The sequence below is a fragment of the Crinia signifera genome, chromosome 2 (assembly GCF_055691185.1).
Source record: "Crinia signifera chromosome 2, ASM5569118v1, whole genome shotgun sequence".
Classification (NCBI taxonomy): Eukaryota; Metazoa; Chordata; class Amphibia; order Anura; family Myobatrachidae; genus Crinia; species Crinia signifera.
This window is the reverse complement of record NC_139218.1, coordinates 74,588,641-74,614,091: the sequence shown is the minus strand read 5'-3', so window position 1 is coordinate 74,614,091 and position 25,451 is coordinate 74,588,641. Positions and strand designations below refer to the sequence as shown.

The window sequence follows — 25,451 nt, the reverse complement described above, 5'->3', positions numbered from 1 at the left end:
AGAGCTCTGTGGCACACAATTACAGTCCACATGTCACTAATAGAATCAGTGACACACAATTCTAGTCCACGTGTCCCTAATAGAATCAGTGGCACACAATTCTAGTTCACATGTCACTTATAGAATGCTGTGGCACACAATGCTAGTACACATGTCATTAATAGATTTCTGTGGCACACGACTCTAATCCACATGTCACTAACAGAACTCTGTGGCACACAATTCTAATCCACATGTCACTACTAGAACTCTGTGGCACACAATTCTAGTCCACATGTCACTACTAGAACTCTGTGGCACACAACTCTAGCCCACATGTCACTAACAGAACTCTGTGGTACACAACTCTAGTCCACATGTCACTAAGAGAACTCTGTGGCACACAACTCTAGTCCACATGTCACTAACACAACTCTGTAGCACACAACTCTAGTCCACATGTCACTACCAGAACTCTGTGGTACACAACTCTAGTCCACATGTCACTAACAGAGCTCTGTGGCACACAACTCTAGTCCACATGGCACTAACAGAACTCTGTGGCACACAACTCTAGTCCACATGTCACTACTAGAACTCTGTGGCACACAACTCTAGTCCACATGGCACTAACAGAACTATGTGGCACACAACTCTAATCCATATGGCACTAACAGAACTCTGTGGCACACAACTCTAGTCCACATGGCACTAACAGAACTCTGTGGCACACAACTGTAGTCCACATGGCACTAACAGAACCTATGTGGCACACAACTCTAGACCACATGGCACTAACAGAACTCTATGGCTAGATCGCTCAGAACGCTCAGCAAGATCGCTCAGCACACCGCAATGTGTCAGCAATCTATCATGGTCAGTCTTCTCCGGTGAGACCACTGGCCCTGCCCGGCGACTAAGTAGATTAATATCCAGCATGCTGGAAATTGTCCTATGTGTAGGCCCCATAACTTGGGGAGCATTATTTAGCTGACACAGGACTATTCTGGTAGCCAACATAATAAACTGTTAGTGACAGAGAACTCTCCAACCTTTGCCAGGCTGTCATGTAGGACTAGATTTGAGTATTTCAGACATTCAGCATTTTCTGCATATAGTCCTAGCAACATGAACTTAAGGTTACCAGAACAGTGGTGCAGGCCCTTTGGTTAATGTATTTATTTACTTACTGATAAAACAGACATTTGGACACACAACATCAAAAAGTTAATAATATATAAATTAAACACAATGTTTAGTAACAATTTTGTAAAAGTGCAAAAATATATGTGCATTATCTTTAATATGCGACTGCATTAGAAATACACTCCAGCCAGGTGAATAAACCACTTAAATATATCACAGTTATTTCCTTTTATACAGAAGGCATTCATTGCTCAATCTCAGTGTGTGAAATTACCCTTAGGGGGAAATTTACTAAGATGTGTATTCTACTTCACATGTGATGTTGCTACGGGCAACCAATCAGATCCTGTCTATTATCTTCTAAAGGGTGCTAAATAAATAAGAAGTAGCTTCTAATTGGTTGCCCATAGCAACATCACATGTGAAGTAGAATACACATGTTAGTAAATTTCCCCCTTTATATGTAAACAACTACCCATAGTACCATATATTCCTATATAAATAAGCATACTGTAATTGTAGTGCCATTTAAAGTTATGGCAGAATCTCCCTAGCAATGCAACGGAAATTGTCTTGAATAAATAATTGAATTTTTTTTGTTGAAAATTATTCACAGTTTTTACAGGCAGCCAAAGACCATACTACAGTACCGCACATAAGAGATGGGAAACCAGTGGCTACCCAGTTGTTGTGGGACTATAAGTCTTAGCATATTCTACAGCTTTATTTTTGCAGTGTCATGCATGTATGCAATGCCATAAATGAAGGTTATATAATCCTAACCGGATAACCATGCATTCACCAGCATACTAGGCAAACAAAATGATCATTTCTTGCATTTGTCCTACTCAGTAACATCTGTTGCTTTAGAATGCACACATGCCCAACAACAACCCTTCATTTGGAAATCTTAAACAGTAGTCTCGACTGTGGGATCCATTGAATCTGTGAAATCAATTGTAATCGGTCGATCGTTCTCAAAGTTATCAAGTTCATCATCAGTGTTCAAGTTGTTGTAGCTCATTCCTGCACAATGAAAAAGCAAAGGTTATGTCGAATATATAACGTGATGTATTATATAATGTTGTTCAACTGTTACTAGTGGTCCATTTACAGTCATTAATACTAATTTCCATATATTAGTTTATGCTGAATCACTTTATAAAGTCTGTCCCAGAAGAAACAGGATCAATCCCACATCCTTCCAATAGCATTGCTGGATCCAAAAATATAAGACACAGGGACTAATTACTGCAATTACAGTATGTAACAGCATGCACACTGAAGCAATGAGACCTGGCCCAGGGAAAGGACTTAGGTGAATGTTCCCTTCAGACTGCTTAGGTCTCTTGACAGAACAAAAAATTGGACTAGGTGCTGATTTGCTTTTTAACCAGCAAATGTGTGGAAAATATTCCCATACTGGTCAAATCGAGACAAATCTGTGACTAGTAACCGTATGGCCACCAAAACCAAATGGAAATACATCTATTTTTGTAGGATGTTCTTACCAGTATACATTTCAAACCCTGGCTCTTCATTTATACAGGTAACATGATTGTGCCATTCAGTCCATTTTACTTCATTTATCCTGGGAAGGAAACAGAATATACATAAGTTATCTAAAGTGGCTTCATATACTGAATAACGTTATCCTCACATAAAGAAGTCATTAGAGGTCACCAGGAGCTTTCAGCGTTATATAAAACCATTTATATTTCCATAAATTCCCCCTCCCCCACACACCTTGCCCTTACAGCACTGACTATGACTGGTTAGTGTCACTGAGCAAAAGTGGGCATGGCCTTGTGTCTGTGATGTCTGTGATGTCATTCCCTGGTGCATGGAGTTTTGAGAACACGATCACATGTCACACCCCTGTTCTCGTCACACCGGGTCTTGAAACTGCTCTGGGAGCAGCTGGGCAGCTTACACCTATTGATATTGTGGGATGCCACTGCTAACCATTGGTTGTAAAATATCCTGTGTCATTTCTTTCAGAACATTGTATTGAGTACATTTATTTTGTACCAAAAAAACACATTTAATAACTGACATTAAATATAATAAACTGTATACATAATGTATCTACTATGTTACCTTAAACATGTTCTGTTGTCATTTTTGGAGACAGTACATGATTCTCCAAGCTGAAATTTAGCCTTAAGCCACATTGGCAAACTCTTCTCAAACTCAAGTATAGTCCGAGCTCTCTGGTGGTACAAAAAAGGACAAATGATCATTGAATTAATGTTTTTGCATGTTCTTTTCCTTATCAATTGGATGTGCTGTTCAGAAGTCTCTGGGGTAAATGTAATTGGGTACGAGAAGCCAGAGGTGCAAGATTGTGTAAGAGAATGGATTTAGTTTTAAAGCGGCAGTTACAACCTGGTTTTGTCTTGTTAATGATTGCTGCTTTAAAAATACTTCCATTTCCAGACAAACTCCCGCACCTCTGGCTTCTTGCGCCCTATTACATTTACCCTTCAGCCTGGATATTTAAAAAAATACATTTTCATTCAGAGTTCTATTTGCCAGCTTTGTAAATGGTTGTTATTTTAAAAACAAACAGCAATGTAGAACACACCAGCTCCTGTGCTGCACTGCTGTACCCTGATTTAAAGAGGTTCTGGGCCATCAGGTGCTGGAAAATCAATGTTGTACCTGTATTTAGCATACATTAGTTACATACACACCTGTAGTCTCCAAATGTGCTCACTTTCTTTTGAAATCTTCTCCACTGTTTCTCCCATCAATGCAATTAACATATTTAGCAGCAGCACAAACGTAAGGATCACGTAAGCGATCAGAAGAAGCAAAAACAGGACGGGATATTTGGAGCCGTGCTGGATCTCCAGGTCACCCAGACCAATGGTGAGCTTAAACAGTTCCACAATAGCTGTGCTGAAACTCTGATAGGCGCTGCATTCATCGTTCTCATCACAGTTTTCTATTAGTGATGCAAGTGCTGTTTAAAAATAAACAAAAAAAAGCATTACAATTTCTGTTATATATAGTGATGCGATTCACTCTAAACTAAATGTGTGCATCTGTGTTCAGGACTAAATTGTCTCATTTATGTGACCATGGGCCAGATGCACTAAGCATAAAAGTGATAAAAAGGATACTGATAAACAGCCAGCCAATCAGCTCCTGTCTGATATTTTTCAAACACAGCTTGTGACAAAGCAGGCAGGAGCTGATTGGCTGGCTGTTTATCACTCTCCATTTTATCACTTTTGAAGCTTAGTGCATCTGGCCCCATATCCTTACGATGCTAAGCTATGCTTGCCTACCTCTCTAACTCTAAGGGGTACATGGAATAATGGGGTACATCTTAAGATGGAATGTTACCCATAGCAACCAATCAGAAACCACTTCTTCTTTATTTAGCACCTTCTAGAATATAATTGATATAATCTGATTGGTTGCTATGGGCAACATCCCATCTTCAATAGAACTCCCATCTTAGTACATTTACTCCTAAGGGCCAGATGTACTAATCTTGAAAAGTGATAAAAAAGGAAGAGTGACAAACCACCAGCCAATCAGCTCCTATCTGCCATGTCACAGGCTATGTTTGAAAATGGACAGGTAGGAGCTGATTGGTTAGTGGTTTTATCACTTTTCAGGGCTTAGCACATCTCTCCCAGAGTCTCTAAATGTAAAAAGTCATATACATAAGACACAATCTATCTAGATTAAATAAAATTGTGAGTATGCTACATTACCACTCTAATGAAATATATTGTATAAAGTACAGGATAAAATGTACTCACCTACTCCAAATCCGAACAAAAATAAAATATAGACAAATAAAAACTTTAGAACATCATTCAGGATGACCTAGAAGAAAGATATATAATGTGATGTCAATATTAATGGTCTTTGTTTAGACTGCTGAAAATGATTGGAAAAATGTGTTTGTTCAGTAATGCAGCTGTTAACTAGCTGCTAATTTTTTCATCTTCCACCATGAATCAACATAAATGGCAGAGTATATTTGAAGGGTATGGGGCCAATTCAAATAGAAGAGATTTTCTGGCACCCGCGACTGTGAGGCTATATTCCAGAGTTACAGTACCGCTAGCCAGACTTACTCACTTTTATTTACAGCCCATATACAGTAACTGTGTACAGAGTCCAGTGTGAGACAGGTCTGCGAGTAGGGTGAGTTCATGCACTGTTCCCGGCATTTACACACAATTACAAGGGAAATTCACCCGCTTGTCCCCAACTGAACTGACCAATGAGAGTGTGGTTTGTATAAAATAATATATGTGATTTGTCAAATATGAACTTATTAGACTGTAAATTCTATATTTAAAAGAAGGCAGAAATATTTATATTATAGGAAAATAGTAACAGTTCGGAGTATTATACATTTACTGATTATACTCAATTGAAACAACAATATAATAATAATAATAATGACATTTAAAGTGTTATTAGTGACATCAAACAGAAGTACTCCTTAACCTGAAAACAACTAATTTAATAGAAGGGATTTCTATATCCACAGTTCACATGTGATAAACGACAGAGGTCTCACGTGTCCCCCCATTATGTGCACCTTACACTTGCAGCATTTATTTTCCCATAATCCCGACTGCTGATGTTTCTAGTCTAGTATTAGACACCCACATGGTAGTAAAGTTTGGAGTTTGAGGCCTGGCCATAGCGTGTGTTAGCTTTACTTATGGGCAGATTAAACAACAAGTGATATTCTATTTAACACTCGTTACTTATCTTACAATGGGGCAGATGTATTAAGCCTGGCGAAGAGATAAACTGGAGATAAAGTGGAAGGAGATAACGCACCAGCCAATCAGATCCCAACTGTCATATTTCAAACACAGCTGATTGGCTGGTGCGTTAACTCTTCCAAGTTATCTCCACTTTATCTCCAGTTTATCTCTTCTCCAGGCTTAATACATCTGCCCCATTGTGCTCTAACCAATCAGCTCCTGTCATTTTTCAAACACATGACAGTTACGATCTGATTGGTTGGAGCACCATTTAAAATTAGCACTTTGTGATAAGTAAAACATCACTTGATAACTTTAAAGTTATGGAAGCCCTAATTGTAGGTTTCTCCTATTGCTTGATCACATGACAACATACATATAACCTATCAGAGACCAGCGAGTGCTGATGCTTACCTTCTGGATCATAACACTGTAGATTCCCAGGGACTGAAACCCTCTGGTATAATACAGCATGTTTGCCCATCCAAGTGCCATGGCTAATACGAGAAAGGCCAGATATACTTTGACGCCAAAAAGGAAACAGAAAACTGACAAGATAACGAGTACGGCCTGAATGAAGCTGCAAAGGAAAAGACAGTTTTTTTTTTTTTTCAGTAATTGATATAGTAATTGAAACATTAATAATCTCAACCAGAGGAAATTGTACATAATCTCCTGTCACTTCATCGGTCAGGGAAATCTTGTGTATAACTGACACTAGATTTTACTGCCAATAGACATGGGGGGGGGGGTTTAATAGGATGAGAGATTCAGAAAGTGAGAGATTTGGTAAGATATCTCCAGGTTTTTTTTTTAAAGGGCAATAATTTACACTGCAAAACCAGTTTGATTTTGACGTGTAAATGATTGCCGCTTTAAAAAACCTGAAGATTTCTCACCAAATCTCTCACTTTCTGAATCTCTCATCCTATTACATTTCACCAATGAAGTGACCTTGACTCTCTTGCTGTATGGCACACATCTCATTAATGACATAATAGGCAAGATTCTGATTTGGATGCAAAAAAGCTGATGCATTATTTGCAAGATTTCTGAAAATCCCTGTATCACATGCATTACCTAGAGATTGCGCAATAGCGATTTTGTAATGAAAACAGATGGTAACAGAAAGGTGGTGAAAACATGATAAGCGTTCTCTGGGTGGTGTCTGGATAGTGGCTTGTGGGGCAGACAAAATAAGGGTTAAGCTACTTACAACAAAATATGAAACCAAGAGTCTGACAGAACGGATCGGATATCTGACGGCTTCACCAAGAAGATGACCACGGCCTGTGCAGGAGACAAAGCAATTATTCAGCATCAATCTTTATATTAAATGCACAAGGAGCAACAGTAGCTTTGTGCTAAGTGATCTAGTTAAGCACAGATTGCTCAGCACACAGCGCTGTGTGCTGAGCGATCTGTCACTGCCTGTGTTCTCAATAGAGAGAACGTGGGTGATGACTAGATTTTGACTGCATGCAGTCAAAAGCTAGTCAGGCTATAGCGTTGTGCGGGACCGCTCATTGCCATCACCAGGGACCAAACACACGGAGCAATATGTGCACCATTTCTAAGCAATCTAGACAGAAATGGGTCTAAAATCACCCCGTTTGTATGCCCCTTTACTCGATAGTAGGTTAAAAATACTCTACGGTATTAAGTAAATTTTGGGAGCAGGTGTAACCTCTGTTGTAGGATTTCTCTGTACTATTGATTATTATTGAGTCCATTGTAGTATTTATCTATTTTTAAGACCTTGATTTAAAAAAAAAATCAGGAATCTTTATTATGGTGAATGTAGTTCCACTTGCGGTGGGTGTATTCGGTGGAAGAATGCACCTGGAATTACTTTGTGATCTATAGTTAGTGTATGAATCTACCTTCTGTGTTATGTGTTTCCTGCACTTCTACAGTAAAGTCATGGGCCGGTATTCAATTGGCTTCGAAGAAATATCGGATATGGGAAACTGAAGTTTCACAATTTTTCCAGTGTGTCTCCAATAATTATTTAGGCTATCTAATCTGAAAAAACAGAAATTTTCTCATTAAAATACACAGATTCAGTGAGACCTATGCGTTTTTCCATAGAGACAGGCCAGGTTGTGGGGATTTTGCTTTGCCTGCCGAAGGCTTGCGCTGGCTAATGGGGGCTAGTTTAATAGCCCTCAGGCTAGACAATTACCACCATTGATTGGGGGTGATTTAATACCATGGTTACCAAGAAAACTTTATTTAAAAATATGTGAGAGACGTCACATATAGCAATGTTGTTTTTCAGCAGCTTCTGTGTATAGATGAGTTATGCATGTTCCTGCAATGCTGTACATATTTACTGTATTCTGTGGATTATCACCTTTCATATAAAATTGTTACTAGCTGTAAATTGCAAACCGGTTTTTACTCTGGTAAGCACTCCCACATAATTGCTTAGTATAAATATAGGACACAACATCAAATACAAAATAATGCAAAGAATTAAGAAACATTGTAAAACTTACAATGCATAGGCAATGAGTCATTTGCATAATTATAGTACGTAAGTCAAAAACAATGTGATTACTCACCTCTTTGATCATGAGGAATGTAGCACAAACAATAATAAACATTTGTCCGACCAGCTGTATCCATCCTCGATCATATGTTGGACTTAATGGATACAGAGTCTGCAGCAATGGAAGAGATATATTACTTTCCACACTTAATGCCACAGATAATATCTTATATTCTAAGTTATATTAATGCTACATTTAAATAAAGATCATATTCACAAATAGCATACTGTACACAACATTTCTTGATATTGACGTATTAGTAATGATCTTATAATACTGTAAATGAGAATAAATCTGTAATGTTCTCCTTGTATTACAGTACATATAAAAATTAGTGGTCTTCAAGATTTGTGGGTTGCACATACATGTACAAAAGCACACACACACACATACACAGCACTCGGACATCTTACATACATTCATAACTGTTCCCACTTAACAATCCAAGGTTTTGAAGTATAAAGAAGGTTCTGAAACTATAAATCATTAAGGGCCGGATGTACTAAGCCTTGAAAAGTGATAACATGGAGAGTGATAAACTACCAACCAATCAGCCCCTAACTGTCATTTTCAAACAATGCCTGTCACATGGTAGTCAGTAACTGGTTGTTGTTTTATCAATCTCCATTTTATCACTTTTCAAGCTTAGTACATCTGGCCCTAAGATGGGATTTTTTGAAGATGCCTGAGTGCCACTGTTTTCACTTTTCCACATTTGTCCACACTACAAAATGTGGTAACCGGAGGGTACAAGGCAGAAGCATTGGCCCCAACTAACATTCAGTGATGGCTCTATCACACTATCATGTCAACTACCTATGCCAAGAATCTCAAATCATTAGTTAGAGAGTAATAAGGCTACAGATTAATTCAATATTCATTAGTCAAAATGATGACTTGGGACATACCTGATCTCCTCTTGGTCGGTAATAGGAGACTAATGTTAGGACAACATTGTACATGAAAGACAGAAGAAAAGACATAAAGAACATGTATCTTGCAAATTTTTTCCATTTCATTTGGAGCAGGTTGTGAAGAGGTTCCAATGCTAACAATTCATGGCGGTTCTAGGAGGAAAAAACAAAGAAGATACATTTAATCTAAAGGGTTTTGATAAAACTGATAATGTTAAATTTCTTCAGCCAAAACAAATATATTTGTTATTTCACAATCATACTATTTCTTTTCTGTTACATAGTAATATTAAACTAAGAAGCACTTGTACAAAATAGGGACTACCGGTACTTTATGTCATAATAGAGGTCTTCAATAAAAGCAAAACCACTGGTGGAGAGAGTTGGATCAATATTTAAAAGTCAACACACATTCAATGTTACACACACACACACAAACACATTATACACAAAACTGTATATATATATTGGGAGTATAATATTTCATCAATATAAGGCTGCATGGATACTTTGAAGTGCTATATATGTAATTAAATAAAATATACAAGTTCATTTTATTGTACATGCCATTTTCCTTATTATTTAAATGTTGAATTCACAATTCTATATACCATCTGAATTGTCTGTATATTTGTATACAGAGCTGGCAGAAGACCCTCCCCTTTTGGAGCAGTAGAGTGAAACAGGAGAGTATCTTCAGCTCCTTAGATAGGGAGTGTGGCACTAGGCTTTGACATCAAAGTCAAGCTCCACGCTCCCTGCCAATCACCAATATGGAGGAGCAGCAACCAGCCAATGAGATGCAGCCAGCTGTTTTCAATCCATGCAATTGTCCCCCGCAATCATCGGTAGATGAGTTTTTCCAAACTTGGTCCTCAAGGCACCATAACTGTCCAAGATTTAAGGCTATCCATGCATGTGCACATATGGGTTAACCAAACTGACTGAGGGCCTGATTTATACCCCATTGCTGGGCTGTGAATTTGCTGCCGAAGCGATTATCAAATGACCGCCAATATGCACGGTATGCAGTGCGCAAGTCATCCTTGCGAACACAGCCAGCAATGACTTGCCATCGCTGGCCGGTCACAAGTTGACTGACAGATGCTGGGCATTTGGGGGGTGTAACACCGGCGATTTCTGGAAGTATCCTACAAAATGCAGGTGTCTCCCAGCCTATGGGAGGGAGGGACGCTGATATCACCAGCGGTCCCTATCTCTCCACAGACATCCCAGCGCCAAGTAAGTCTCAGCTTGTGCGATGCTTCTCACGGGGGGAATCATTCAATGGTCGAATGAATTTCTCCCTCTTCCCATGTCTCAGATCGCATTCTCAGCCGGGCACATGGGCAAAATTTTAACAACAATGTACTGTAATAATATACAACAGATTGTTAGCTATGGTAAACTAAAAGTATATCATTATCAAGTAGGATTACAGACATTTGTTGCCTTACATATCTGCTACAACTATACAATAACTTTGGAACTACTTACATTAATGTCTGTGTTGTAAACCACAAGGTCAAGTAATGAGTTCCGCGAACATGTGTCCACATCTTTCAGGTCATACAAAGAGGAGGAAACTGGCCCATAAGCCCAGTCTGTAAACTTGCGGGAGAGGATCCTATTTTCCTTTTCTTTGATTTCTCGGCTGAGAATGTAATGCAAGATCTAGAGTAAACATAGGATGTAAATATTATTAGTGCACAGTTTAAAGATTTTGTTACTTAATATAATGCTTACTAAAATCTGAAAGAATAATTACTATTGATTTTATGGTGATGTAATTGAATTCCCCCATTTCTAGTCTATACATTGTCTTACCTCAGTCTTCCCTGTTTTAGCGGCCAGTTGCATTGGAGTGAGACCATCATTATTTTCTATGCTTTCCAAAGACTTGTTTTTACAGGTGCGTAGGATTGTATCATACATGCGTATTATGAAGGCATTTTGTGCTTCTGAGTTCTCTGCCACAGTCACCAAGGCATGTAATACAGTGTTTCCCAAAGAGTCCTGGATGGTGATATTGGTCTGGCTGTTCTCCATAAGCAGTGTAACAACATCTGGTTGGTTGGTACATGCAGCAAGAGCTATTGGAGTTTCACCTAAAATACAGTAGAAACTAACTTAATAAATAGACTTATGAAGTATTTTTATAGTGAATTAACAGGGATGAAAAAGTGGGATCACTACTGCACAACAGTGGTTAGCAGCAGCGGCTCATTACATGTCTGGCCAGGGGTCTGCCACCCTCTCCTCTCTATTCTCCCATAATGTACATAACTATGTCATTTTTGCGCAGAATTATTGCGCACATTTTTCTGATTTGATAGTGCATATGATTTCGAAAGTTGGATTATAATACCATAACGGGCAAAATAAATTTCTAATGCTGCTAAAAAATTCTACAATAAGATGAACTTACCAAAATAGAATCCTTCATGCTTATTTTTTGGGTTAAAGAATCGACCTTGTGCCCGTACATTGATATTTGCCCCTTTCTTAATTAAGCACTTGACAAGGTCACTTTGTCGTCTCTCGATGGCTATATTCAGTGCAGTTTGACCTAAAAGTGGAGACACAAACCATAAAAGTAAACATTCATTACTGTACATGAACATGAGAGCAGGATTACATCTCAACAGCTGCATCAGGGTTGCTTGTGTGCTGATGGCAGATCTCTAACTAAATGTCTCTGGGCACTTTACCCTGTAAATAAATATGAATCTTCCCCAATATGTCACTTATGTGTGCCCTATTAATATTCTCTTACATTTTATCTACACTCTACACCTGCTCCTTGGGCTCTCTGCACCCAGACTCCACCCCTTTGGTGTTTTTCACTTCTTCAGATGACCTAGAACTATTATCTGTATCCATACTGGGTAAAGGTTTCAGCTTAAACATCTCTTGCATCACTGGCTCTGATGTTTGTTAATTCTCTACTGTATTGTATTACCCTGTGCTCTTTTACTCTGTGCTGTGTTATTGTTTTGCTCTCTATACAGTGCCACCACTTGTGGTGCTCTATAAATAAAGTTTAATAATAATATTGGGGCTAATAATATACAAGATTTTGTTGGACAGAACGTTAAGTGACAGTAGGAATCCTTGTTCTACATTGCTTTATTGGTTTAAATAATTTTGTCTGCCATCCATTGTGTACTTCTCAAGTGTCCCCGGTTAGACAATACAGTCCATATATGAATGCTCTGTGTCCTGTCCATTGCGTAACAAGTGTACTGTGTGTGCTACAATGAAAATGGAGGACAGGCAGGGAGGTATAAGATAACATGTCACTTAGAACAATGGGCATGGCCGCCTTCGTAGTGTATCTATGCCCCCATCGGGATATAACCACCCAGTTGGTTCCAATTCAGGGATCCACCAAGCTGGAATATACCCAGAACTGTACAAGTTCATTGTTACTTACCTTTATAATTTTCTTCTGTGTACTCAGCATTTACTAATCTGTCCAAAAATCTATTCTCCTCAGCAAATGACAGCAGAATACACACAATCTCATGAGTGTTATCATTTATGTTCAATAATGCTTTCATCAGACAGGTTTTCCCAGTGTCCTTTGATGTAAATTTGTACATGAAAAAATCTGAAACATACAGAGACTATAATAAGTATACAGTAAGTGTGTTACAGTCCACCTAAACTTTGATGTTGGTAATAACCACATATCTGAAGAAATGCTGGTATGAGGACTAGAATAAATCCTCCAATTTCCTGTTGTATGTCTGAGTACATGCCTGGCCAACTTGTCTGCCGACTCCAAATCTACTAACAAAGCAGCCGATTTGGTAAACATACAGCCACTTTCTATGTTGGGTCAGACATCCCAAACAGTAATCATTTAAATTAGCCAGCCCAATTGTGATGTCAGTGGTCCTTGCAACCAGCATACGGGCAGCCAGTGGATGGCTAAATTAATATTTTCTAACAGAAAAAGACACCGATGATCTATTGGAGGTTTACTACTGAAGTTATAACTGTTGCTTTTGATATGAAAACATTCATTTGTTATAGACAAAATCAATTATTGGTACGTATGGCAGAATTTGCCAAACTCGTTTGTCAGGGCAACCTAACAATCCAGCCTCTAGCAATATCTGTAAAAACTGGACCGCTAGGGCAGCTTGTAAAATACTGCAGTATGGTATACAGTATGATATCATGGCAGAATAGAATAAGTCTCAAATATAAATCAACTAATTTAGGAAAAGTTATAGTACAAGTCAGTCAACCAAAGTTCCCTAAATGTGGTAAACCTGGCTGACCGCATCACTGTAGTGTGAGAATAGTTACCTTGTGCACCTCTCTCGGTAAATGTAGCAGCTGATTCTTTTGCTTCCTCAAGAAGTCTGTTCAATGACTCCACATCTCCTTCAGAAACCGCTTTAAACAATAGATTTTTAGCTGGTCTTTTTGAGGTTTTCTTTGGCGTTAATGAATGAGGACTAAAGAAAGCAAACAAAACATATTATTGTTACTTTTCTGAATTCTATGTGACAAGTAACATTTGGGCAACATAAATATTATATAAGGTTGATGTTAATGCACATGGCACAACAGGGTCTCCCCGCTGTGTGGCCTCCATCACCACCACCACTGCTACTCCAGGCACAGTTCCTCTGTGTGACGTCCATGGTGGGCAAGTAGGGTGAAGGATTCCGTGCTGTGTGATTGCTGGCACAGTAAAGGGTTTATTCTTCTCAGAGTGGAATGAAGCTCGGTGGTGACAGATACAGAAGAGGAGCCGGTTAAGGGATGAAAGAGGAGGGGGTCCCTTAAAACCTTCCAGGACTCCATAATAATTTGCACAGCTTTCTTCCAAAAACAATTAATTCATGTATTAAACATCCCCACGAATCTGCATGGTATATTACAATCTACCTTTTAAATATAGCCCTCAAAGACACCAATCTTTTGCAGCTATGAAAAACCAAACTTTAGTAACTGTACCCCCCGTGTTTTTAAGGGCAGCTTAAAAAAATAAGAAACAATTTAAAAAAAATGTGTACAGTAAGTAGCTATGGTGAATGCAAATCAACTCACGATGTAGCTCTTACAAAAACCATAAGTAAGAAATAAAGACGTGAGGTCCTGTCATTCCTTGTACCGCATTATATAAATGATCAGTACTGCTGCATGTACTGGACATCAGTGCTTTACTTTGAGAAACTCAGTTGTATACATACATACATATACATGTATGTGAACTAAAAAGGCTATGTCATGCATGACCAGAGGGCATGTGAAATGGTAAGAGTCCCATTACTGATGCCAGCAAGTATTGCTGTGGGAGCTGCGTAACACTCAGCTGTCCTGGCAATATTCTAATGATAAATTAAATGCAAATAATAATTCTGTCACTGGACTAAGCGGTGATAGAAATACTTTCTTATTGCTCAGTCATTACAAACTGTCCCCTTAGATACAGATAGTGAATTGAAAATAAAAACAATTGATTATATTGGATGTTTAAACGGGATGCAGCAGCCAGGATCCCAACAGTCAGAAGACCGTCAACGAAATCCTGGCGGACAGAATCCAGATTATCCCTCCGGTAAGCAGTGAGGTCAGAATTAGGCACTACAGGGAGGTTCAGAGGTTTCTTTCGGTGGGGGAAGTTAGGGTTAAACTATGGGAGGTGGGTATGTCAGGGTTAGTCTATGGGAGGGGGATGTTTAGGGTTAGGCTACAGGAGGTGTGGATTAAAATACTCACCCGGATCCGGCGGGATTCTGTCCGTCTGGATTCTGCTGTCGATCTTCTGACTGGCAGGATCCAACTGCTGGTATTTCCATCCCGTGTAAATGTATCCTAATATTTAGCATACAAAAAGACCTTACCCAGTGTTATATTGTCTCAGCAGATAGTCGGACACATCTTGAGGAGTTTGCGGGGAGTCGATGTCCTCACTTTTTCTGCTATCACTATTTAGGGTAGAAATGTATAAAAAGGTTTATACAGCACATATATAGATTTACAAGTAATGTCATCTGTCTTTGTCAAAGGGCAATTCATTCAGCTATGCCAAAATATAATAATTGCACATTATTTTTCTAAGAAATATGGTGATGTATTGCTAATATTACATGCAAACACTGACTTGTCTTATTTTTCAGTTTTCTTATTTAAATGATAAACTGCAAAATGACTGGCAATTACCTAAATAGATGAATAAGTGCTGTAGCCACAAGCTTTCTCCATATGTCTGACAGGAGCCTCACATCACTCCTCTGTGATGTTGGATGTCACTGATCCTACTGTGTAACTCCCAGCCTATGGCTTCCTGCCTGTACTTCTTATTGTTAATTTAACCCTTTCAACATTTGCGTAGTCAGATAAATAGATCTGGCTATGTTCCAAATCATTTACTTAGATACTGGGTGAAATTTATCAATGCTTGGAGAGAGATGAAGTGGAAAGAGATACTGTACCAATCAATCAGCTCCTGACATTTTTTAAATATAGCCTGTAAAATGACATCCGCTGATTGGTTAGTCTCCCCACTGTGTGTTGATGTGAACATTTTAATGGTCTGATTGACTACAGGAAGTTTTATGTTGAGCAGGGAATAGAATTCTATAGACCCTCACATCACATCTTTGTTCACTTCTCTATATCATAAAATGTACAATGACTGCCCCCCTTACACATCTTTTAATGACAAACATACATTTTTCTTCCCATACCAAAAACAAAAACTTGTTTTTTGTCTATTCCAACAAATATATATTTATTTATTTATTTACAGTTTCTTATATAGCGCAGCAGATTCCGTTGCGCTTTACAATAGTAGACAGTGATAAGACAAACTGGGTAACAACAGACAGACATGGAGGTAGGAGGGCCCTGCTGCAAGCTTACAATCAATATATATATACTCTAACCCAAGTCTAACGCACAGAATACATCCTAACCCTTGTATGTGTGTGTGTGGGTGTGTGTGTGTGTGTGTGTGTGTGTGTACAGTATATGCAACAAGTTTTAGTTATAACTATGAACTCATATTCTTCCACACATAGATACAGAACTTCCTATCACCTACATCTTCTGGGCAGATAACTCCTGAAGGGTTTGGAATGTAATGATGACTACAGTGTAGAGGTCAGCATGTTGTGGTCCTTCTTTAACATTTAATCACATAATTGTTCATCGATAGGGAACGATCTAGTTATTGATGACTAAATAACAATAACAAAACATCTAATACCACAAACTAATCTGTATTGCACTGTATTAATACATGTATGATTAGAAATTAAGCTACTCACCATGGTTTTATATTTGAATCCATAGGTTTGGAGAACACCGGGAAAGAAGATTTGCTGGGTACCACCGGGAAGTCTGTGCTGTCACTGGAAAAAGAGGGATCTGTCAGTAATCGATCAAGGTGCTGGAGTGACATTCTTGATGTATTTAAGTAACCAATTAATGGGGGGGGGAATAAAGAAAATGTATTTTCTCTATGTACTCTCTAGTATATCTTAAGTGATGGAGTAGGACATCTGCTTTGGGACTAGGCAGCTCAAAGTCTGAATGATATAGGAAATATACCTACTGTACACTGGAGCCTGAGTGGCATCATTTAGGGCAGATCCCTACCTAACCAGTTGAGTGGCTGTAGTGCCTATGAATAGATGTTGTAATTATAAAATGTCTTGTTTGCATAATGCTATGATACCGGGTTTCTGTGATTGATGCATAATAATCCATAATTATTGCTGATATGTTAGATTGGAATGTAAATAATATTCTACTTTGTGGCTGTGGAATGTAATCATTTATTAAGCTGAACGCTCTAGATTCTGTGAAAGTGGGATACCATCAAGTGTTTAGGGCTTTTCCCTATTTATCAAATCTTGTCTCGTGAAGAAGACTATTACAAGCGATAGCTATAACCGATGACGCGATCAAATTTTTTTACTTTTTGTGGAACACACCCTCTCCACATAATAACAAAGAAAGGTTATATATTGTGTACATACTGTATACACAAATATACATATTTAGTGCATCCAAAAAGTATTGACATCGCTTCACTGTTTCCATATTTTGTTATGTTACAGCCTTATTTCAAAATGGAATAAATTTTATTGAAAAAAAAAAAATTGTTAGGGGGGGGGGGGTTTGTAAATTTATAAAAAATAAAAAAACTTAGAAATCACATGTACATAAGTATTCACAGACTTTGCAATGAAGCTCAAATTGAGCTCAGGTGCATCCTGTTTCAACTGATCATCCATGAGATGTTCCTACAGCTTCATTTGAGTTCACATGTGGTATATTCAGTTGACTGGACATGATTTGAAAAGGTGCACACCTGTGTATATAAGGTCCCACACTTGACAGTGCATGTCAGAGCATAAAACCAAGCATAAAGTCAAAGGAACTGCCTGTACACCTCCGAGACATGAATGTCTTGAGTGTCAGAGGCGGATACCAGCCCCCTGAATGGATGCCGCAGCCTTGGAGATGGGATTCTGAGAAATGAGGCCCTAAATATTCTAAAATGTGGCCACCTGCAACTCTTTTGTATGGGAGAAAATAAAAATAGACAAGCATGGAGATAAAAGCTTTGCGGTACCCAGCTACAAATATGATAGTATCTGTGTCGATACAATACTCACACTTTTTTCAGTCCATTCTCTAAAAGTTTTTGAGTTCTTGGGGGAGTTCCTGGTGGAATCCTGTCCTTGGCCAGAAGAGGCACCCCCTCGTTCTTACTCATCATTCTGCAACAAAAAAGTGAAAGCTAATTAGTATAATAATTCATACAGGCAAAATGAGATATCAATTTGATATAAATGATAAGATGTCATTACAGGGCTGGCTGTTCCTTAGGAGCGGCCGCACTGGGCACGGACTCCTCAATCAGGGACGGCCCAACCACTACATATAATACGCTGATGAATAAGGCAGCAGACTACTATGGCGCCTCACTCAGCTGCCTCTCAGTGTACTGAAGACAACCACACACAATTTAAAAGCCATGACAACTGGGCAGAGAGCAGTGGGCTGCCCGGCTGTATACTCAGAGTAGACCCGTGGCTATTTTGAACTCTCCCGCTAGACCATGAGCCAATCGGAGCTCGCGATCTGGCAGCCAATCGGGAGCAGTGGTGATGGCCCATCGCTCTCTGTCCGGCTGTCATAGCTTTTTGATTGTGTTTGGTTGGCATCCTTGCAGTGAATGGCAGCATTTAATTTCTCCTTGGAAACAAGCAATTCACTCCCCCTTGGCAACAAGCATTTAACTCCCCCTTAGCAACAAGCATTTAACTCCCTCTTGACAATGAACATTTAACATCCCCTTGGCAATGAGCATGTATGTAAGCAGCACTTATGTGGAAAATATGTAATGGGCATTATGGTGTGTGGCACAATGTGTAATGTGCAGTGTGTCTAAGGGGCACTACTGTGTGGTGTAATGTGAATTGGTACTATTATGTGGCCATGCCGTAAACAGTGGCAGCACTGTGGGGGCATACAGTATGTGTAACTGGAAGCACTGTGGGGGCATACCGTATGTGTAACTGGCAGCACTGTAGGGGCATATCTGTAACTTGCACTATGGGGGCAAACAGTATGTGTTATAAAGTTGGTAGGCAATGCCCACTTTTCCAAGAGCACATGCACATTGGAGCGGGGGGGGGCGGTGCTTTTAATTTCTAATAATGCTCAGGGCACTGGTAGGCCTGGAGCAGGCCCTGTGTCATTATCATAAATGCAGTGGACAGGAACCTGTTGGAAAATAAGTTTTGACAGTATTGATAAAAATAAAATAAGAACTGCCCAGATTAAAGCTTTGCTGAAATGTAGCTATCAAATATGTTGGACCAACTTGACCATTCGACAACGTGTTTTTTCTCAGTTCTAAAATGCTAGAAACTGTGATGAATATTCTGATTTTAGATTCAATAAGCTGAATCAAATCAATATGAATAGATATGGTACTGAAGATGCAGTTCCTATATCATAATGCCTTAACAGGATTTACACTATTCACTATAGTCGAACATAATCCAGTGTAGTCAAACCAGGTACGCTGATAATGCTTGGTACACACATATCAATAGAGTCACCTGTTCAATGACTAATGGTGCCAATACACGGAGGGATGTGCTCTGTACTTCTTGTACTAGATCACTTCGCATCTAGTACAAAACGCATGCAATGTGCTACAGCAGTGTACTTTTTGTACTAGATGTGAAACAACCTAGTACAAAAGGTACGGTATTGTGCCGTTTGATGTGATGTGTACGGGAGAGTGCATCGCATCACATGGAAACAACGTACCAGGTATGGGCACCTTTAGGGACAGATGTATCAAGCTTCAAAAAGTGATAAGGTGGAGAGTGATAATCAACCAGCCAATCAGCTCCTAACCCAGCCTGTATCATGACATTTGGGAGCTGATTGGTTGGTTGTTTATCTATCTTCACTTTTACAAACTTGATACACCTGGCCCTTAGTGTCTGACAAATATCCAAGTCCAAAGATCTTGTTACTAAGGGGCAGATTTATTAAGCTCGGTGAAGTGATAGAGAGGTTTTTATCACCTGTCAATCAGCTCCTAACTATGAAGTTACAGGCTTGGTTTGAAAAATGACATGTAGGAGCTAATTGGCCGGTGATAAAATCCAGACAATTTATCACTTCACCAAGCTTAATAAATCTACCCCTTAGTTACTTCTTACTGCAATAATGTCCCTCGATCCCTCTGGAAAAATTACATCTAAAACAAAAAACAGTGTGGAGTGGGCACTCCATAGTGTAGATCAATTTATTCATACAAGATATATAGAACAATAAAAAGCAAGCTTCAATGTTGCTGCAAGTACCCAAAGGAAAAACTGTGGACTTAAACCTACATGGCATAGATAAACTGCATCAACTGATATCTCCACTGTTCCTCCTAAACTGTCATCACTAGACCCAACTACCGTACCGCTGATGGATGCCTCAGTTACTGTACGCTAGGCAGTGCTGTCTTTCCCATTGGGCACAAAGGGCAGTTGCCCAGGGGCCCAAGGATTCTAGGGGCCCACCCCAATGGGAAACGGCGGCACGGTGGCGGGTGGCAGATGGTACAGAGGCGGGCAGCGGGGATGGTCCGGGCAGCGGCTGACAGATTCTATCGCTTTTTGCCGGCGAGGCAGGAAGCGCTGATGAATTTGAAAAGTCTACCTGGACGCTGATTGGCTGAGACAATTCATCCAATCAGCATCTGGCCAGTCTTTTAAAATTCAACAGCGCTTCCCAACCTGCCGGCGCATAGAGCTAAAAGCTGTCAGCAGGGGACACTTCGCTGTGCAGGAGAGAAGACATTTACAGCCTCTCTTGTTCCTGCAGGGGAGCATCCACAGGCTGACCCGCTCTGTCTCAGAGACCAGCGAGGGCAGCAGATGGGTCACCAGGCTGTCCGTGCAGAGAGAGCTGGCAAAGTTGCTCAACACCGACCACACTTGCTCATAGACGCCGGGAAGGAAGTGCAGAACAACGCCTACCTCCCTACACTGCCATGCCCCCGGCAGCAACAAAGCACCGGAAGCCCCGGCAGCGACACATCACCGACAGCTCCCAGGCGCCAGAGTCGTCTCAACATCAGTGAAGGCCCAGCCAATTATTTTGCCCAGGGGCCCACACTGATGTTGAGACGGCCCTGCCAGAAAGTAGGCGGGGTGTACAAAACAGTATGTATGGCTCAATTATGAAATTGTCCCAACTGGAGTACATATCCGGAAGAACCTGCTATCCTCTTTCCCCCTTGCTTACCACCATTATCTATGCATCCTCTCGACCATCCCAGCTCCTCTATTTACTTTTCCTTTCCAAAACTTCTGATTTGAAATTACCTTCTAAATTAAATCTGGATACTGAACACTGTCCATACACTGTAGTTTTCATATGTGCAATGTAGTGTGTGCTATCTTTCAATATTCATAATAATTGTATGATAATAAATAAATAAACATTATGTGGAGATCATCTTATGAATTGGAAAGTTCAAATTGACTTGAAATTTTTTTTTGTACAATTAAGACTATTGCATGTATTAACCAAAGTGTAGTTTAGCCTCAGGTAGATTGTGATGTCATATGAGGAATGTAAATACATGACTGATAACTTCCTTAAAAACAGCCATACATCATATATGCCGGATACAGCACAGTTGCTATTGTTATGACAGTTTTGACAAAAGAACAATAACAACTAAAATATGACTAAGTTGTCTTATAGGATGTTGTAATTACTGTAGTGCCAAAAACATGCATCATTAGAAAACACACTCAATGCACGTTATGTAACGCATTATATATTGAACACATCCTAACTTAATGCAAAAACAAATACTTTTTTTAAATGTCATTTTAATTAATTTCCAGGGAACATATTTGGATATGAAAAATGTATTTAAGGTATTATAAGGTTACTTAAAGGAAAGAAAAATGATGCAAACCAAAAAAGTTACCTATGGCAACCTAGAAGATTCTGACATTTTTCTAGGGCAGTTTAAAAATAAACTACAGTTTTACAATTTCAGCTGTAAAATATGTGCTGCGCATACACCACCTGTGACAATGACGATACTGCTTTCCTTGCACTTACCCGGTGATCATTGTCTCGGTGAGTTCATCTGGCTCCAGTCATCTAATCCCCAGATTCCAGCTCTGGACCACATCATCTGATGTCTGTTGTAAATTGCGATGCCAGTTAACAGCAGACATCAGATGACTGGGGTCCATAGCTCAGGAAGTAGGCAAAAAGGTGACCAGGGACATAGAGGAGCACACCCGGACACTGATCACCAGGGACCTGTAATTAAATGTAAAAAAAAAAAAATGGATCCACAGTCTTTACTTAACCCCAGCCAGACTACACTCCTTCTGGCCCACGTGTTCCAAGTTTTGTTGGAGGCAATGTGGAGGTATTGGTCACATATACCACATATTCAGGTCCTAGATACAGCAATATTACCCACTCCCTTAATAGCGCTAGTCAATATTTTTCCCGACACCGTTTTACCTCATAAACGCTATGTTCTAGGCAGGGCTATTTTTCAGCAGGCTCCAGCAGGAACTGAGGCCCTTATTCTAGTTCACTCTTTCTGTCAAAATCCTTCTTAGATGGACAAAATCATGTGCACTGCAGGGGGGCAGATTTAAAATGTGCAGAGAGAATTAGATTTGGGTGAGTCATTTTGTTTCTGTGCAGGGTAAATACTGGCTGCTTTATTTTTACACTGCAATATAGATCTCCCTTTGAAGTAAAACCCCACCCAAATCTAATTATCTCTGCACAAGTAACACCTGCCTCACCTGCAGTGCACATGGTTTTGTCCATCTAAGAAGGATTTTGTCAGAAAGAGTGAACTAGAATAAGGGCCTCAGTTCCTGCTGGAGCCTGCTGAAAAATAGCCCTGGTTCTAGGTCACATTTTTATTGCGGCCCGCACAGCCCTGGCCCAGTGCTGGAAACAATCCACCCCTCCTTTACTTTTAAAAGTTATTCAGAAGATTAACTTTAACTACACCATGGAAACACAATATTTACCCTACTCGTGCTCTACATCTTCCCTATTGGCTCGCTGGTCTCTTTGGCTTGAATATGTTAATGTCGGAGCAGGTACATCACACTTTCCCAAACCACCCCAATGTGACCCCCTCCAATTCAGCCTTAATGAGATGCAACCAGATCCTACAAACTCTCTGTGATTCCCCAACCCTCCACTCTATAATGTGTTTATGCTTATCCTGCCCATTTCCTGTATTGCACAATTTATGTTTGGCTTTTTCCAGATTTACTTGGCCACTATAGATCTTATCTACATTACTATCATGGTAGGTACTTTAATTGATGTTCCTGTTTATGTTTACTTTATTTTCATTGTGTACCGTATGATGATATCTCTTGTTTATATACGGTATGTACAGAATCTATGTTTACCTCCCCTGCCCCCCCCCCCCCCTGTTTCTTCCCACCCACCCCCCTTTTTTTCTTTATTCTGTAACCCTGTATTCAAAATTCAATCAAATATTGATGTTTAAAAAAAAGGAGGTGGACATAATATTACCCGTCAAACATAAAGAGAAGACTTTGCAAGAGCAAATATAGAGGGTTTAACACAAGGTGCAAACCAGTCATGAGACACTAAAATGACATACCAAATCATCTATAAAACATGGTGGAGGCAGTGTGATGGCATATACCTGCATGGCTTCCAATGGCACTAGGTCACTAGCATTTAGTGATAATGTAAAATGTTTAAAAAAAAAAAAAAAAAAAAACAGAAGTAGCTGGATAAATTCAGACAGGGCAAAGAAAACTCGCTATTTATCAAAGCGTACCCTTCTGCTGCATAACTCCTGAGGCTTGTCCTCCGACCACTGCCACAAGCCTTGACTATCTCTGCTTGCTTACATCCTGCTATCAAGTCATCTCCCACCTGCTTGCACCACATGTAATCTGTCTGTCTACCCTTCCTACTAGATTGTAAGCTCTTCAGAGCAGGACCCTCTTTCCTCCTGTTGTCAAAGCCCTCTTCTCTTCACATTTCACTCACAGCTCTCCCATACTCAAACACTCAGGGACCATCTTTGTCCACATGCTCATCTCCATTGACCACCAGTCCCTAGTAGTACATTGATCAAGTCCTCGCTGCTTACATTTGAGCTGTAATGTGAAATGAATTGTGGCAATCCTTTTACCTGTACTCTGTTTTTGTTATTCATTTACTGTAATATTAAGTTTTGTCTCCCTGTACTGTTCCTTTATACGGCATTGCAAAACACTTGTGGCACCTCATAAAATAATATAATAATCATAATAATAATAATAATAATAATAATAATAATAATAATATAATGTCTGCTCAGATTCAGTTGAATTATGTAAAGTTTATATGAAGGTGATTCACAATGCAGATGGACAATGATCAAAACCCTACTGCAAAATCAACCCTGGAGATTTTAAGGTAAAAACGTGGAAAGGACTGCAAAGGATCCTTGACAAATTATTAAAAATTAATATTTTATTTCTGATTATGTTAAAATGTCCAATTACATTTGAGCCTTGAAAACAGGGGACTATGTATAAAAATGGTTACAATTTGTAATCATATTGTACAATATTTTTGTTCAACCCCTTAATTTATAGCTGAAAGTCTGTACTTCAATTGTATCTTTAATATTTAATTTAAAATCAGTAAAATTAGTAAAACATCAGGAAAATTGTGGAATGTCCAAATATTGATGGACCTAACGTTATATTTTAGTTTTTCTTGTGCAGCAATACAGGTATAATTGTGGTATATACAGGTTCTACAGGGAGTAAAGTATGTGTGTATGTCATATATAATATAACGGGTGAACAAATTACTTGTTTATTTCAGGAATAGATAATATTTTTTATTTAACAAAAAACCACAGAAGCCAGCTGTGCAATGCTCAGCTTCCCGCCCATACCGTAAGCAGTTAGTGACTGCATTCCTGTCCAGTAACAGTCCCTCCTGCTTGTGCATGACCCTCCAGTCAGGTCAATATGGATGGTGTTAGGACAGTATGGATTGCATAATGGTTACTTTTAATAGCTCACAGCACTGAGGTCATTGGTTTACTTCCTATCATTATTATTATTATTATTATCATATTGTGGTATATGGTTTTATTGTTTGGATGCCTATTGAAAGTGCAATATTGTTTTAAATACATATTCTGTAAAAAAGTGTCAAAAAATGGGGCAACACTTGAATTGCTCTGTTGGGTGTCATCTAGTGGCCCCTGGTGCGCAAAACACTTGAATTCCCTCCTCCCCCTATAGAGGTGAGAAGCAGCATTATACAGTACTTTAATTATATAGGATATATATTTGTCTACTGAAATATTTTGTTGCATACTGAATATACTGGACTGTAGTTTTTTACGTCAATTTTTTAAGTTATTTTTTACCCAACTCCAGGAAACCGGGGTCATTTTACTAAGATGGGAATTCTACTGAATATGAGATGTTGCGATTTTTTTGTGATTTTTTCTAATCTTTTTTTGTACTTTTTTATACCTTACCATCCAGGTGTACTCCAATTGGAAA

General features: G+C 39.2%; 1 protein-coding gene across 1 annotated transcript; it reads right to left on the bottom strand.

Moving 5' to 3' along the window:
• Window positions 1-628: 628 nt before the first annotated feature.
• On the bottom strand, window positions 629-21,986 carry TRPV3 (transient receptor potential cation channel subfamily V member 3). Its single transcript, XM_083170692.1, has 17 exons — window positions 21,976-21,986; window positions 17,994-18,098; window positions 15,210-15,293; window positions 13,663-13,814; window positions 12,779-12,955; window positions 11,771-11,911; window positions 11,170-11,450; window positions 10,840-11,016; window positions 9,337-9,495; window positions 8,441-8,539; window positions 7,090-7,163; window positions 6,288-6,453; window positions 4,905-4,971; window positions 3,822-4,093; window positions 3,226-3,338; window positions 2,637-2,716; window positions 629-2,151 (listed from the first exon to the last, which is right to left on the bottom strand). Exons 1-17 carry the CDS (start codon window positions 21,984-21,986, stop codon window positions 2,036-2,038), a joined length of 2,274 nt encoding a protein of 757 aa, XP_083026818.1. The 3' UTR covers window positions 629-2,035.
• Window positions 21,987-25,451: the final 3,465 nt, after the last annotated feature.